Source organism: Pseudopodoces humilis, chromosome 10, assembly GCF_049639895.1.
Source record: "Pseudopodoces humilis isolate 2021_Gansu_Grassland_sample_001 chromosome 10, ASM4963989v1, whole genome shotgun sequence".
In the NCBI taxonomy this organism is placed as follows: Eukaryota; Metazoa; Chordata; class Aves; order Passeriformes; family Paridae; genus Pseudopodoces; species Pseudopodoces humilis.
The window spans coordinates 16,422,216-16,438,272 of NC_142209.1; the positions used below are offsets into that span (position 1 = coordinate 16,422,216).

The following is a 16,057-nucleotide window of genomic DNA, read 5'->3' on the forward strand; positions in this document are numbered from 1 at the left end:
AATAATCTATTCAAAATGAGAGCACACATGAACTTGAAAGTCATAGTGTCAAGTCTCCTTGTAAAGTAGATCCATCATATAAATGAATATGTACTAACTTTAGATATATGATGCAAGCCTCTACTGCTTAAAGATCCTGGCCCTCTGATGATCCCTGTGTAGGCTGTGGGGCTCCTGAAGTCTGTTTCCACAGCTTTTAAAGATGTACACAAGCAGCCTTTCTTTGCATTAAAACAACACTCCAGTTGCAAGTTAAGGACTAATTAGAGATACCATGTTTCAGGCTGCCCAGGCAGCTGTTATTATCTCCCTTTGCATGTCTCTTCTGTGAAGGTGTAACCACACCACTTACCTGGGTCATCTCAGAAGTTGGTCTGTATTTGTGGGTGTAACCTATCCTCTACTACTTAGTTAAAATTGCTCTACTATAGGCTTTGTTAGTAACTAATAGCAAAGGAAACTTCTTTGCAATAGGGACTAATTGCCAGGAAGAAGTAATTTTTTGCCTTCAGGCACAGCTCCTCACTAAACTCCCAAATATGGAACATGTTTCTTAACATACTATGTTTTTGAGGAAAAAAAAAAATGTTACCAATAGCTTTTCAGAGATGCTTTCCAAGGGACTCTTTCTACCATCCCAACCAGCCTCCCCATTACTACTCAGTAAGCAGCTCGAGGCAGCTTCTTATAGAATTCAGATTAATTTTTACATCAGCCAGACTAACCGGTTCTATTACAGAAAGCATTGACAGTCTTAGCACCAACACTACATCTGCATTAGCTGCTTCCTTTTCTCTTTGCTCTGAAAGGTTGTAATGACTTTGCAAGGCTAGTCATCTCAGATTTATTCATGTAAAGCACTTTACAGACAGGATCAAATCTCCTCTGAAGGCATTTAATTATCTTCATAGTACAAATAAGTAATAAATCCATCCAGGTAATTGCAATCAATGGGATTTATGTATATGCCTAAAATTAAATAAGAGTTAAGTACTAATACCAAATTGACACTTCACTCAAGGTAGGGGCTGGGTGCTAGAAGAGATTCTCCAGTTTGCCCCATTTGTTGGTTAATAAGGGCAGTACAAGACTTGCCATTTTGGATACATTCAAGTACAGCTTTGCATTGGACAGCAAGGGCTTTGCTGGGATACAGGTTGGGGCTCCTAGGTACAAATATTCATCTTGTCAGTGAGTATCAAGTGAAGTAACAGATGCGTTTCAAGAGAACTTGACTCCAAGCAAATAGACATCATCTGAACAACTATGAATGTTGTTGATTTACACTAGAGAGTTTTGTGCAGCTTGTTAGCACACATCCAGGCTGCTGGAAGAGCTGCAGTGCTGCTTCCCCAGCACCTGAAATATCCTGTTTTCATAAAAATATACTCACCAGACTTAGAATAATAGGGATGATTTTTTTTTTTTAATATTTGGATTACATGAGGACAATGGCAATTTTCAGTCTGAAATGCTTATCTGAACTTTGATCTCTTCTCTTCTGGAAACCTTTTCTGTTTGAGTTTGCACAGTGCACACCAGCAAGGACTTCTTGCTTCTAAATTGCCTTTTACCATCACTGCCATCTAAATTGTATTTATAAAGAGTAGTTATGTAACTCTACTCTTCTGAGACTGCTGCTCATTCTTTTGGGATCTCCTCCCCAGATGCTACATATGCTATTTCTTCAGTAAGCTCAGTGTGAAATCTAGGATCCCACATAACTTTCTGAATTTGGACTCCCAGATGGTACTGCAGCGTGCTGTTTAAGTACTCAATTAGCAGCAAGTACCCTTTGGTAAATAGTTAATTTTAATCTTATTTGAGGATATTTATTTGCAGTTAGCCTCATCAGTGTCATACCCAACAGAAATACCTGCAATGCATTTAGGCATTGCTGAAGGGACGAAGATAGATGCATTGCCAGGATTTTCTCAGGGAGTCAGAAGCTTGGATCAGCACTTGTACTAAGTCATCAGTACGTCCAAGGCATCAGTCAGCATTTGGCACTCAGAAAACATCCACTGCTAACCTCCTGGAAACTTCTGAAGTTCAATTTCCATTAGGTAACAGCTAATTTTAACTACTAAAAACGTGACAGGAGACTGTTTCAAATTGCATCAATAGTATTATTCTACACTGAGGTTCCCAAAAGTTGCCATGAAATTTCTATGGGTATGAGCTTGTAGGTGGAATCTGCTGTCTAAAAAGTCACTACCTATTGGTTGCTACCTCTACTGGTTTCCAGAAGTTGGCCTTATGTGAACACTTTGGTGTCCAACAGATTAACCTAGTCATTTTTAAGAACAAGGAAATCCTCCAAGCAGTCAGCTAATCATATTCTTGAACAAATAATTCATTTTCTTTGCAATGTCTGCAGCCAAGTTTGATGTAAAGTGGATAGCTTCCATGTCAGTTAGGAGGATGGAAGAGAAGGCATGAACTTCTCTTTGAGTTCATTTTCTCCATGTTTTATCCAGTTTTATCAATTCACTCAAAGGTTTTCCTATCATTTGCACCTCTCTATCCCCCTTAACTTCAGCTCTTTGAAACAGACCAATTTCTAAATTTACAGATTTTCTATGTATTAGCTATATATCTAATTAAATCAATAACTTGCTGTAGGTAAGCTATTTCAGTCTTAGACCTCCCTGAGTCATATTAGAAACCACAGTCTATACTGCTACTTTTTACACAAACACAAGAACACCAATTTAATCTCTGCTACTGTGTAGAAGTATGTTTTCTAGACACAAAATTTCTTCATCTCTAAAACAGAAGTAATCATCTTCATGTGACACATTACATCTCAGACTTTCAGCAATAATGGTTGCTATGCTTGTCCTACTCATTTTATGTTGCTGGATTCTGCTTCACTTTTAAGTGTTGACCTACAAATTTTTAAATTCCGCATCCTTGTATGACTAACACACTGCACAAGGGCAGACTTGAGTATGAAGTCCCACTTCTAAAACAAGCTTAGATTCATCAGCAACCCCTATAAGGTAAAATACACCTGTGTTATGCTAAAAGTTGTTTCTGAATCACATACCCACTGTCAAATCTACCCTCACATGCTGTAATAAAGTTGTTTGACAAACTGCACTTTCTGATTAAAGTTTAGTACCAATTCTTTAAATAATTGTGAGCTTTCAGCTTTAGGCAAACTACCATAAAACCATCTACACTTCCTTGGAATGGAATGTTATTAAAACATATTTTTCTACAGTAGATTCATTAATGCTACATTTAATAATTTCAACATGTATTGATTACACTGTGCTGATTACAAAGTAGTTACACTAAAAATTAGTGGCTTGTTAAAAAGTAATAGAAGTTACTGGCCCATACCATAAGCAACAGAAAGAGTCACAATAGCCTGTGTAGCATTTCTCAGTTCTAGACTGGAAGCACTTTACAAACATAAGTTCACACCCTCTTTTCAGATACAGGAACAAGGGAAGATTAAATGACTGTTCTAAGTTACCAAAATGGTCTTTCAACCAGTCAACAGAACAGTCAAAAAATCTTTAGAGTTTGGCCTGACAAGTCAAAGGGATCAGGTCAATGAATCTCAATCCTGATTTTGCTACTTAGAATCTGAAAAAAACCTACACAGTATATTCTGTTAGACAGGGAAAACCACAGGGCTTTAAAACTGAAAAGTATTAAAGTACACAAAATAAACACAGACCGTGACTCCCACAGCTCTTGAATCTTCTTTACCTTATTTTCAGCATCATGATCCGCACAATCTAAAAATTTCCCATATATTTCCTTCTCACTTTAAAATAACTTGTTACTAAGTGACCAGAAGAAGGTCAAACACAAGCTAAAGTGAAAAGCAGTAACAACAGATAAAGATAACCTCTGGAAACAATGCACTTTTTTGGGGAGCTCCCATATTCACCCGTAAATAGCTATTAAATTCACTGCTTATTTCAGCAAAAGCAAGAATTCCCAAAGTGAGGTATCTGTGACTGAGGTATCTTATGTCAGATGGCACTGACCTTTAGAGTCAATGTACTTCCTTGGTATCATGTGTGAGTGTGAGAATGAGCGTGTGTTTGTGTGTGTGTGTCAGTGTGTGAGAATGAGTGTGTGTATCCACATGCACACACACACAGTTGGCAAGTAATAGCTTTTACATTACTAGCTTTATTTTGCAAAGATCAAGCTCACCAATACCTTAAGTCAAGCTTAGGACTTCAGTATTAAAAATCAAAACACCACCAAGATGACTTGCAGCCATTAGTCTCAAGCCAGACAATATTTACTGATAGTGTTCCCCCTCCATGAACTACTGACCATGAATGAGAAAGGAGACAAGCACTTAAATTACAAGGCAAACATTACAAAAACCTGAAGCACTTATTGAAGTGGTTTTTTGTTTTGTGTTTGTGAAAACACAAAACTTTGGAGGGTGGGTGCTTCCAAATCTTTTGTCGAAAGAGCGGTATTAACAGAAATAAAGATTTTTTTTTCTCAAGAAGATTATGTAAAATATTCTGTTAAAATGGGCCTTGAATGGGAATATCTGATGTGATATTTTACAGAGAATATAAAGATCCCAACAGAGATCTTTAATATGCAAGTTTTTTCTTGTATATTTCCATGATTAAGACTGCACTGCAATGGAATTTAATAACAGTCCTAAGAAGTTTATCATGCATCAAAAGCATTAAGAAGCACGTAAGATCAACCATGATCTTTTATCCTTTGAATCTCTCCTGCATTTCCCAAAACATGCACAATGACAATATTGCTCATTAACTCCTTAAGATAAAAATGCTGCACTAGAAGGGAGCATTCCAACAAGAGTATTTCTGTGCTCATCCACTTTTCAAGTTCAACTGCTAGATGAATTTTGCAGATTGTATCTGCACAGATTTCTAATATTTGGTCAATACACAGTTTGCATACAATTCTTTTTCTATTCCACTCTTCCTGTTCTTTTAAAAGCCACACTCCTGTAAACACTGGAGCAGCTTTTCATAAACCTTAGCTGACATGGAACAGAATGCTTCATGCCTACCAAAAGCCAATGGCCATCTAGAAACATACATTATTGTATTCATTTCCATTTAATATTCCAACAACCACTTTGCCTCGCTAGTTCCAGCTGTGTCCCTGCTCCACCTCTTGTATCCTCACACAAATCAAATGCAAAAAAAAATACTGCGCAGGCCACCATGAACACTTGAAGACCTTTGCAGTATGTTACTGGGCCAGACTATGAATTGCTGACATCACCTGCCAGTATTTCTTAAATTCTCACTGTAACCAACCTTTCACAAGGATGCTGCAGACTTTTATTCTACTGCCCAAGCTTCCTTAGGCTTGGCATTACTTCACATGAATCTTCAATGGCTCATGCACATGATTAACTTTTTGCCAAGAAGAGTCTGTGCAATGTGAAATCATCAGGCTGGCAGTATCTCCCAGGCCATTCCACAAAGCTGAAAGAGGACTGTTTACTTTCACAACATTTCATCTTAAAATACCAGCTCTGGTATTTTTAAAAAATACATTCAAAATTAGTTTTGACTCACTGCCATACGACAGAAAATACTAATTAAAACCATTAGCTATAACCATTCTGTGAAAACAATTTCAAAGTGTCTTTAAAATGGTAGCTTTGCTGTGGAAAAGGCTGAAGACTTAACAAATTGTAAGAAATGTCGCTGTAAGAAATGTTTGATAAGTTAAATAACGGCACAACAGAAAAATATTTTCTAAGTTAAGTCTTAAGTTTAAAAATACCAAAACCCAACAAAATTATAATTTTTTTTTAAATTTTCAAAAATGTTGTAATTTTTCCTGCATTGAATAAAAGAGTGCAAAAGTGCATCAGTGCCGATATCTATACTGCAATTCAGAGAAAGACACTGGAAGAGTTCATGAAATTAGCTTTCACACAGTGAAAAGCTACTAGGAAACATTACAGTGACTGAGAAAGTATTTTAGTATGCTAAGAACTGAAAGTGAAGAGCTCATAGTCCATAAAATACACTGTTCTCTAGAAAATAATTTAAAACTCAAAGGTACTGGATACTGATTTTTGAATCAAAACAAAGAGACATACATAAGTAATAAGCTCACCAGCTACAGATCTGCTCGTTCACAAAGCAATTTTTTCAAGTGAAATGGGGAAAACTTATCTCAGCTACAAAGAAAAACTGGTTTCACAGTAATGTACGGTACCTGCAACATCTTCGAGATCTGTTACAACAATGTGTGCATTTAGCTCCTGTAACTTATGATGTAAGTCTTCTAACTTCTTATTTGATTTTTTCAAAATGTTGTCCACATAAGCCAAGTTCTTTTTGTCCGTTGTGACCTTCCTGAGGTTCTCTGCTCCCTCCTTGATTTTAAGTTCCTTTCTTATTTCTCGCTTGATTTGGTCCTTTACTTCATCCAGCTTCTGCTGTACCATTGTATCTGAGAAGTCCAACTTCTGGCCAGTACTCACATTCTCAGAGGTTACAAGACCTTTGGCATCCCCCTAGGAAGAAAAACAGTAATATTATCACCAGGCAACACTGTTTCTGACAACACACACTTACAGTGCCCAGCACTCAGGTCCCTGCACATTAACTCTGTAAGGCCATTCACTAACCTCAGCTTACACTCACATTGACCTAAAGCAACAATACCACAAGATATGACATGTTAACTGGAGCTACATTTTACAACAGATTTATTTTAAATTTAGTGACATCTTTACTATGCCTATTTTTAACACCAAGAGATTTAAATACTTTTGGATTTGTCATGGCTGCTTGCCTGGCAGTTATATGCCTCAGAGCTAATGAGTCATGTTTGTAATATTATAGATTTAATTTATGTTTTAATAGACAAGATGGATAGAGGAAAGAAAACTAATTTCTAATAATTATAATCTATGATGAAATTTTATACATTCTTTATAATAGGTGCCTTTTAAAGATTGTTAAAAAAATAATGTAGTGATGTTTGTAGCTGTTTAAAGAAATACTGGCATATCTATAAAGATTTGTCAAGTTGTTACTAGAAATACATTTACCATTTTTTTTTATTTTTTTAATCCTTCAAGTAAAGCCTTTCAGTTTAAAAAATAATAATGATTAAAAAACCCAAATCTTACTTTCCTGTGCAGGCAAGCTAGGCTGCAACGGAAAAAAAGAAAAGTTGCAGTGATGGGACAGGAGTTGGTGTAGTAAGGGAGTAGGGGATGAAGTCTGCAGACCCCCAGCACACAGGGGGTCATAACTGTGCCTACTATACATTCACATATCACTGAGAAGTAAAGAGCACAAAGGGCACATGATAGAATCTACTCTAGAATCTAATCTACAATTAATCACATATGTGACAAGATTTCTGTGCCTTATGCACACACCCTGGACAATGAATAGACATTAGGTCCTACCCAAAAAATTTCAGGTAGAGGTAAATGAGTGAAGATCAAAGAAGGGTTCTCCCGAACTTGATCCCATCCTAATTCAGAATTTATTTAATAAATGTCTGTCGTGATTTTTACGTAACTACCCAAAAGACAAAAATTCCACCAAATTTTCTTAAACACTATGATGAAGTTGCCTTGACTCCTGAAAAACAGGGAGGACAAAAAGGTGTTTTAATTAAAATGTTGAAAGTTTTTGTCATAAAATCAGTTATTATCACAGTAAACAGTAGAAGAAAATGTTCTGGAGGGAGCTCAAGGAGCAGAGCATCAGGCTAGTAAACTGAAGATTGTCAGAACACAAAACCACTAGAGATACTCTGCAGTAACTTGGTTTCCAAAAGAATTTGGATCATGAAGGCTGTGCCTGGGCCCTACATGTCAACAGATAATCTTGGTCAAACTGTTTCAATCCATGCTTATTCCAGCAATACTATGTTCCATAAGCAAGATCCAATCTACTATTCCTCAACTATAATCTCACAAATTTCCTGAATCTCTCATTAAATTTTTTCTACCCATAGCTTCTACTTTTAGTACAATGAGTTAAGAACTCAAAGGTCCTTAAATACTCAAAGTAGTCAGAAGCACCATCTTGCCACAGAATTTGACTATCAGTAAAAAAGAGAACAAGTAAGCAATTTAGAAATTACAAACTGAGTAAAAAATGAAAGGGAAAAAAAACCATGCAGATTTACTTTAAGTGCACTTGTGAGTGTTTTTCTGTCAGTGCAGATTAAAATAAATAATTATGCATATGTAGAGAGGCTATTAATAGCTGTACTGGGAAATACATGACATTGTCTCCATATACAGGCACATAAAATAGAATCAATTTAAAAAAAGAAATAGAATAATCAATAGCAATGAGCAACTAGTACAAAGGTTCATATCCATATTGAAGGAAGCCAACCACCACAAGTTGAGTGCTTAGTTTTGAGAAAACTGAAACTGAAAATAAATTTATGAGAACTGTATGGCAAACTATTTAAGTAGTAAGTATATCCAAATCAGATTAAGATCTTTGATTTTCCTGTTTGTCTAACACATAAAAATTAAGGATGTCAAAGAAGAGCATCAAGATTAGTATGCTACTACTCAGCCTTTAAAAAAAAAGATTTAAAAAATTTATTGTAAATAAAAAGCATGTATTTTTACAGCACAGTTATTCATGCCTTTTTTGCACGCTTTCTAGAAATAAACTTATCTATCACCTGCTTCCTTAAAGCAGGATATTATACTTTTTAAAGTTCAGAGGAAAAGGACAAATGAGAAATGTAAAAAAAACCCAAATCAAATAACAAAACCACCAAAATCCACCCTAAACCCACAACAAAACCTTTATTCAATGCTGTAATAGCACCTTAAGTTTGCTAAAATTATGCCAAGAATGTACACTTCTGAAACAGAACAATGTAATTAAGATATAAATAATTCAGAAATATTATTCACTGGGGTTTATCAAAGAGACTTCAATTAATTGTTCATCCATTGAACAATAATGTATTTTGTTACAGGGGAGGTTTTTATTCCTCCAGAAGCCATATATCCCATCTGTTAAAGTGATGTTATGTTCTTCCATAAAAAGGTTTTTGGAGCCCTTGTTCCAGGTAGAGTCCCTAGTAAGTCTTCAGTGAAACTAAATCTCCATGGTCATTAGTAATTTGCCTTCCAAATTTGCAGTAATTGAGGCAAAGTTCTTCTCAGCCTGAGAAGTCTCAGCAGAATCTTTGTCCCTGGATTTAAGGGTCTCAGGATCAAGTTTTCTTCAATCTGCTTTTGAGACAGTAGAGTTCAACAGTGTGGATGTTAAAAATGGAAGCTGGTCACACTGCCTGTACATTTAACCAGTCTTTTTTACCCCCCCCGCCCCCCCCCCCAAAGCCACAGATGATACTCCTTCTGTCTCTCCTGTCATCCAAAGTTAATTATACTTTTGAGCAAAAAGTATTCTCTCACCTAGTTATCCAGATGTGTCAAAGGTCACTGTGAAACAAATTCTTCCAAGGAGGCAAGTGTGCACCCAGTGACCCTTGAAGGTCACTGTGAATGCAGAGCAGGAGTGAGTTCTGCAAGTGAAGCTGCTCTAGTCCTGCACTGGTGTTTTGCTGCTGAGATGCAGCAAAGGCTTGAGACAGAGCCTCATGCTGCAAAGATGAGCAGCCTCAAGTGTTCCAGTTTATGATGAAGACAATGTCCACGATGGCGCAACAGGACAGAATGTCTAACGGTTAAATCAGTGAAATGAGGTGGGATTTTTTCTTTAAGAAAAGCACCTCCTAAATGCCAAACTAAAAACTATGCTTTTAAACCGGAATTACTTAAAATACAGCATATTCCAGCTTTATTAGATGACATCCTATTACAAGTCTGTGTTTAGACCTGAATATTCTTTCAATAAACTATTTTTCTGATTTGGATAAACCCCCTCCCAGGATGAAACTCACATCCTTCAGGTTTCAGGTGTTCTGCCCACTCAACCTGAAAATTAAGTGCAAAAAGAAACAACAGTTAGGGGCAGGGCCCAAGTTCTTTCCTTTGCTATGCTCAGGCAGGCAGTGTGCAAAGACAGAACCATTCGCATTCTCTATGCCAAGAAGCTATCAATGAATTTTGCACAACTCTTCCCTTTACTCTCTCTCTCAAAATCACTTAAAATAAAGTATCTTAGAGTGGAAATGCTCTGAAACAGATAATGACTAAACCACTCCTGCTGGCAAAACAGAGAACAGGCCTCATTACTTTACAATCCAAGGCAAAAGAATGGGCAGCCAGTTACTGATTTCTTTTTAAATTCTGGTAGTGTTTTGACTGCTGGTTAAAAGAGAGGGGCCAATCTTTGCTGGGTGGTCCCAGTACTGGACAGCTCAGCACAGCATCCTTCCCCCACTGTGCCACAGCAAACTGCTGGGGACCTGCTTCTTGGCCCAAGCAGTGTAAAGGGCAGCATCACCCACCCACTGTGGGAGACACAGACAGCAATGAGAGGCAGCACTGCACACCTCTTTGCAGTGGCAAAATACACATTTCTGAGCCACTGCAGGTTTCTGAAACATTTCAGTGTGTAATGAAACTGAACATATGCTTACTACGATTAACTGTCAAGGACCACAAATTAGATACTACTGCTTAATAATAAAAAAAAAAAAAAAGAAAAAAAGAATGAAAGAAGAAAGGAGTCAATTTATGCAGCCATCCCATTGCAATAGACTCAACATCACTTGGATTGCTGGCCAAAGACTATCTATTTACATAGATTAATTCAAGATGCCAGCCTTCAGCTTCTGGACTTCTGGGAAATGTTTTAAGTATAGTTGCTGAAAATAATGAGTAGTGGTCTGAGCATGTCTTCTCATAATACAGTCTGGCTGGTGTGGTGAAAGAAAGTAGTAGTATTGTTTATGAAAACCATGCAGGGCTTGCACTTTTGCTTCAGATCAATTCTGAACCAAATAACTGGTGAAGCAGGTGCTTTGACATACTGCATTTACCACCAAAATCCCATTTAAGAATAAAACATATAAACTGCATGGCAGTGGCAATGGTACTGCTGAAGTGAGTACCATGAAGCTGAACATAACAGAGAATCTGCTTCAGTTGTGTAAACAGAATGGCTTTGAATTCTAAATGAGATTCTCAAACTGCCCCCTCTTAGAAAATAACGCTAAAACTCTGGGCATTAGGAACTCCTGAAGACTTGGTCCTAAAATCACAGTACAACTTCACTAAGCTATACCATATCTTCATTATAGAGAATATTGATTAGAGCAAGAATTCAGATTGCTCATTTATGTTAGAAGTTGTTATAGACAGGTAAGTAGAGCCTTAAACTACACCATGATTAACAGCTGATGAGTGCTCATGTACAATATTATTTACATTTCACACTGATGTGCTACCAGCACACACTAAACCTGCCTTGAGAAAAAATCCCAAACCAGACCTTATCAAAACTCACAGTAAAACTGCTTACATTCTTTCCTAGAAGTATTAGTGTTTCCTTTTACACGCTCTTGAATTTTAGTAATTATTTCAACAATGAGACAATAAAAAACCTGTTTGACAAATATAGTAAAAATGCTATATAATACTAGGATTTTTTATCTTATGCACGATTAAAAAAGTTATCATAACCCAGAAAGACTAAATGTTTATTAATTTCTAATTTAATTTCAAAGAGCTAAAAGTACAGATTTGGAACTACTAGGTATCTTAGTATAATAATATTCTGAATAATTTTTTAGAGGGGGAAAAAAAAATAAGGAAAAGAAAAAAAAGCTGCTTTTCTGAGCTAACTGCCAAAGTCCCCAAAGTTCTCTACAGTAATTCCTAAAACTAGAGCAGTCTTTGATTTTACGAATAATGTTAATCAATTGCAAACTTCCCTTCCCCCCTGAAGTCATTCATAAAACCAGATGTGACGGCTTGTCTGGATTACTGGAACTACATGGACTATTTCCTCCTGCTCAGAAGCAAATGTGATTGTGGTCAAGATCTCAGCATTCACCCAATGTCAAGAACTAAAAAAAAAAAAAAAGCTTGGAGGCTTAATAGATTTTGGCATTAGTTTGCTGTGCTAACATGTCACAAATCAGGATTTAAATTTAATCTAAGTCACAGCTTTCTGCTTTGTTACAAGTGGCTGTTTAAGGCAGAAATATCCATAGTCCACTACATTATCCATGGATGAATTCAAGTAGGACACTGATTAAATGGGGCTCAATTCCTGTGTACAAACAGCAAGCGCCCAAGTGCATCTGTGTGAGATGAAATAGATTTCAAAAAAAGGAAAAACGTATTCTTTAAATAGGGAGGTCCTCCATCAGCTGGTCACCTCTGCTATTCTCTCCAGTTTGAGCTGTTGTCCTGATGAATACTTTAGGAGGAATGTTTGCTTTTACTCACACAATAGCTGCTGGGCTTCAGCAGTCGGTCCTACAGCTTCGGTATGAAAACCTGTGTGACCTGACAGCCAAAATACCTCATCTAAACAGGTAACAAAATTCCCTGGGGAGTCCTTGCTTCCATCTAGCTTCCAGGCTCTGAGAATCCCTGATTCAGCCAGAATTTTCTAACACAAAGAGCATGGCCTCCAAAAGGTGCTCCAACTGCAGTGAAGACTTGCTTACAGAACTAGAAGTTGTGCCCATGCAGTGCTGTGCCAACACTAATGAGAGAAAGGGGCATAAGAGAGAGATTTCTTTGCTACAGAAGAGAAAGAAAATATTTTAAGAAATGTTGCTTTCAGCTGCTTCTCGTTGTAGCAGCTCTTGATGGTTTTACACTAGGAGAAGAACCTGCAAGGAGGCTTGCAAAGAAACATGACATTGAAAGAAAATCTTCACACTGACCTTTCTCACTATCACAAAAACTTGATGGAGGCTGTGGCGCAACACAGGTGATGAGCACTCAAATGCGAGATCAGCAAATGGCTACAGTATCCCAGAAGCATGACTACATGTTCTGGCAACAGGTGTGGTACAAACACTTCAGCAGTTTCCAAACTTTTATCAATAACTTGAAGTTCTGAATCCAAGCCAAAAACTTCCAATAGAGCCCAGTACAGCGGAAACAAAACTTCCGCTCTCTAGTTCCACACATGCTAAAGAAATAGCAAAATCCTAGTTCCCATTAATAGGGACTGCTGTCACAACCTTTATTAATTAGCCCAAGAAAAACAGTATATGAAATTATGCCTATAATAATGCCACTTCTCCATTCTCTGTGAGACTTTGCTTAGTTTTCATTTAGCTTCTCATCACGTATAATAACATACTCAGAAGAAAACTGCATTTTATGTAAATAGTATGGTTTCAAGCAGACCACACATGGTAGGTGAAGCCAAAATATAAACAATCCCTTTCAAGATACAGGGAAAAAGATTTTATGAAATATTAATACCACAGTGCATGCTGAAGATATTGCCAATAATGATGTATCATAGAACTGTGCCAAGAAGACTGAAGTAATTCCTCTAAAACGCAGCCTCACCAAGATGCAGCCTCACCAGTGCTTTGCAATCAAAGCACTGAAATGAAAATTGCTCATCTAATGCCTGTAACATTATCATTACATATATTAATAATGTGATAAATACACACACTCCCCTTTAAAAGATGAGGAAAACAACTGGATTAAGTGGCAGTTCAACAAATGAACGAGAAGCAAGTTCAAAGAAACACAAAATATTTCAAGACCCTCAGCCACAGAACCTGGAGTTGTACACTTACTGTACTGGGCAGTGGAAACAGACACGTACCTGTGTCCTACCTCCTACTGCCAACACAGGAATTTCAAGCACAAACTTGTTCTGCATTTTCTAAATTTGAACCAAAAAATATAGTCTTCTTTTGAGAAATGTTGTGGTGAAAAAAATTTAAGACCCTATAAAAATATGAAGACTGGTAAATAGCATAGATATGAGCATTTTTGTGTGTGTTTGACAGTTTGAAACTTCTTTAAAATAAAAAAAATCTTAAATTTTAAAACTGATAGCAAAACTATGTATTGTGAGGGACTTCTTTGGATTTTTTGCCTGTTACTTTAAACACTTAAAAAACCCCATAGGAATTACTGTTTTTTTTTTAATGAGAACACCTGCAATTTTCTGTACCATATAAATATATAAACAGCATCATCCTAATGGCTTATAATTATCTCTTAAATATATACAGCATGTACTTTTAAAATACAGTGTATTTTTATACACTTGTCAAATCCTACATACGGGTATCCATGGTATCCATTTCTTTTAGAAGTTCATACACTCATTTCGAATTAATGCCAGAGACTGAAACAAGGAAGGGGGACTTGAGAGAAATTCTTATCACAAGACATGTCTCAGTTTGACTTGACTGATTTCTCTGTAGTTACATTAAGTTCAAGTTTGGTGCAAGCAGTTGTTATAATGCTTTGAAGTGATTGAAGTATAAGTTACTCAGGAAACAGAACTATTTCAGATAAAGGTAAGGTCATGCAAATGTTGTGTGGCGCATTTGCCTCTAAGTACAAGTAATACAGAAACTAACCTGTCCACCAGGGAGAAACTCTCTCCCCCTTCCCCATATTGCTTCCACCATAACCACTAAGATACCTGCTTAAGTGCATGTTAAAGCAAACACCTAAAATCAAGAATTTCTCCTGCTACTGAAAGTTAGTATGTTAATTTTGTTCTATGTCACCCCAATATGTTTATGTGATATTTACTGGGTTTTTTTTCATATAAAACATTTATCTGTTTTTGTCTAACGTTCAGAGCAGAGTAATATTATACATGTAGCTCAAGATGTTTGAAAAAACAATGTCAGTATGTTATCCAAACTACAGGATGCGGTATTTAATTTGGTAGGAGAGATTTTCAAAGGTAAAAAGGTCAAGTCAACAAACATGAGTCACAATCATGTCTTATGACTTTGGTAACTCCTCCTCAAACTCAACGCACACTGTACAAAGGTGATAATTTGGTGGGCATGCATCCAAAAATATACTTACATTAAAGGGAAGTTACCATTGCAGACATACATTTTCAACAGCTGTAATGTCAACATTAAGATAAACATATGTGGGTAAATTTCTGCTTCTGAAGGAGTTTTAGTTACTATGCAAAAATAAAAAAATAAAATCTCAAGGAACCCAATGTATTAATAGACAATTACAATCAGGGCCAATACCAGTGGAAAGGTATTTTTCTTGTTTTATGATAAAAATGAATTAGATAATAGCTATCACTAAAAATGTATTATGATCTATCTTGGGTAATGCAACAGATTGACCATTCTGCTCATCCACAAATCACAATATCAGCTGTTTACCACATTTGTTATGTGGTGGTACTTCCGTGTAACACACTAACTAAAATGCAAGAGAAGAATGTTAAAATGCCTTAGTACAAACATTCATTACAACTGGAACTTCTCTGCTCTTCCAGTGCAGGTTAAAAATCTTAAACATTGAAATGACGCAAAAGAAATCCTCAGAATAAATAGGAATCTCAATAACACATACAAGTATCAGGACATTGAAAGACCAATACACTGAATTTCTTTAATCTGAAAAGTAAAATAAAGGGGTCCCTGGATGTAAATCTCCATTTCTGAGATGGATAAATAGCAGTTGAAAAGAAAAACCCTCCAATTTCTTTCTTTCTGGCAATTCCAACTTTCAGTACAGACAATTGACATGTTAGTCCATTTTACTTTACTATGCTTTACAGGAGCTATTTTTAGCCATTTCAAAACGAATGGAAGAATTGAGAGTCTACATTCCACTCTAATTAAGCCATCATCTTTAGCAGCCAACTATTTTGTACATTATAAATGCAGCAATACATATCAGAGATAATACTAACATCTGTTTTATAAGGCAAGAGGCCAAGTGGCTAAATACTAGATCCTGGTGAAGGAACCAGATTTTTTGCTTTCTAGGACTCTCTGCAACAGTGGCTTCACCAGAGCTTATGGGTTTCCCAGCTTGTTAGCTGAATCTATTATTACAGGAAAGGGATGTATTTATACTAAGGTATGCATTTATACTAAGGATCTGTGTCTTCACACTCTAGGATTAAGAACTCTTTCACAGTAGCTTGGGTTGTTATATCTGAAGTTACTGAAGTTC

At 36.6% G+C, this 16,057-nt stretch overlaps 1 protein-coding gene across 3 annotated transcripts in view; it reads right to left on the minus strand.

Annotated features, from left to right (window-relative positions):
- The window catches only part of PKN2 (protein kinase N2), a 55,284-nt gene that overhangs the window by 24,688 nt on the left and 14,539 nt on the right, over positions 1-16,057 (minus strand). For 2 of the 3 annotated variants that reach the window (XM_014250842.2, XM_005521000.3), the window contains exon 2: positions 6,205-6,505. In XM_014250842.2, the coding sequence (XP_014106317.2) occupies positions 6,205-6,505 (301 nt within the window). Of the gene's footprint in view, positions 1-6,204; positions 6,506-7,411; positions 7,516-16,057 lie in introns of those variants that run through there. The other variant, XM_088060240.1, reaches the window with a different exon arrangement.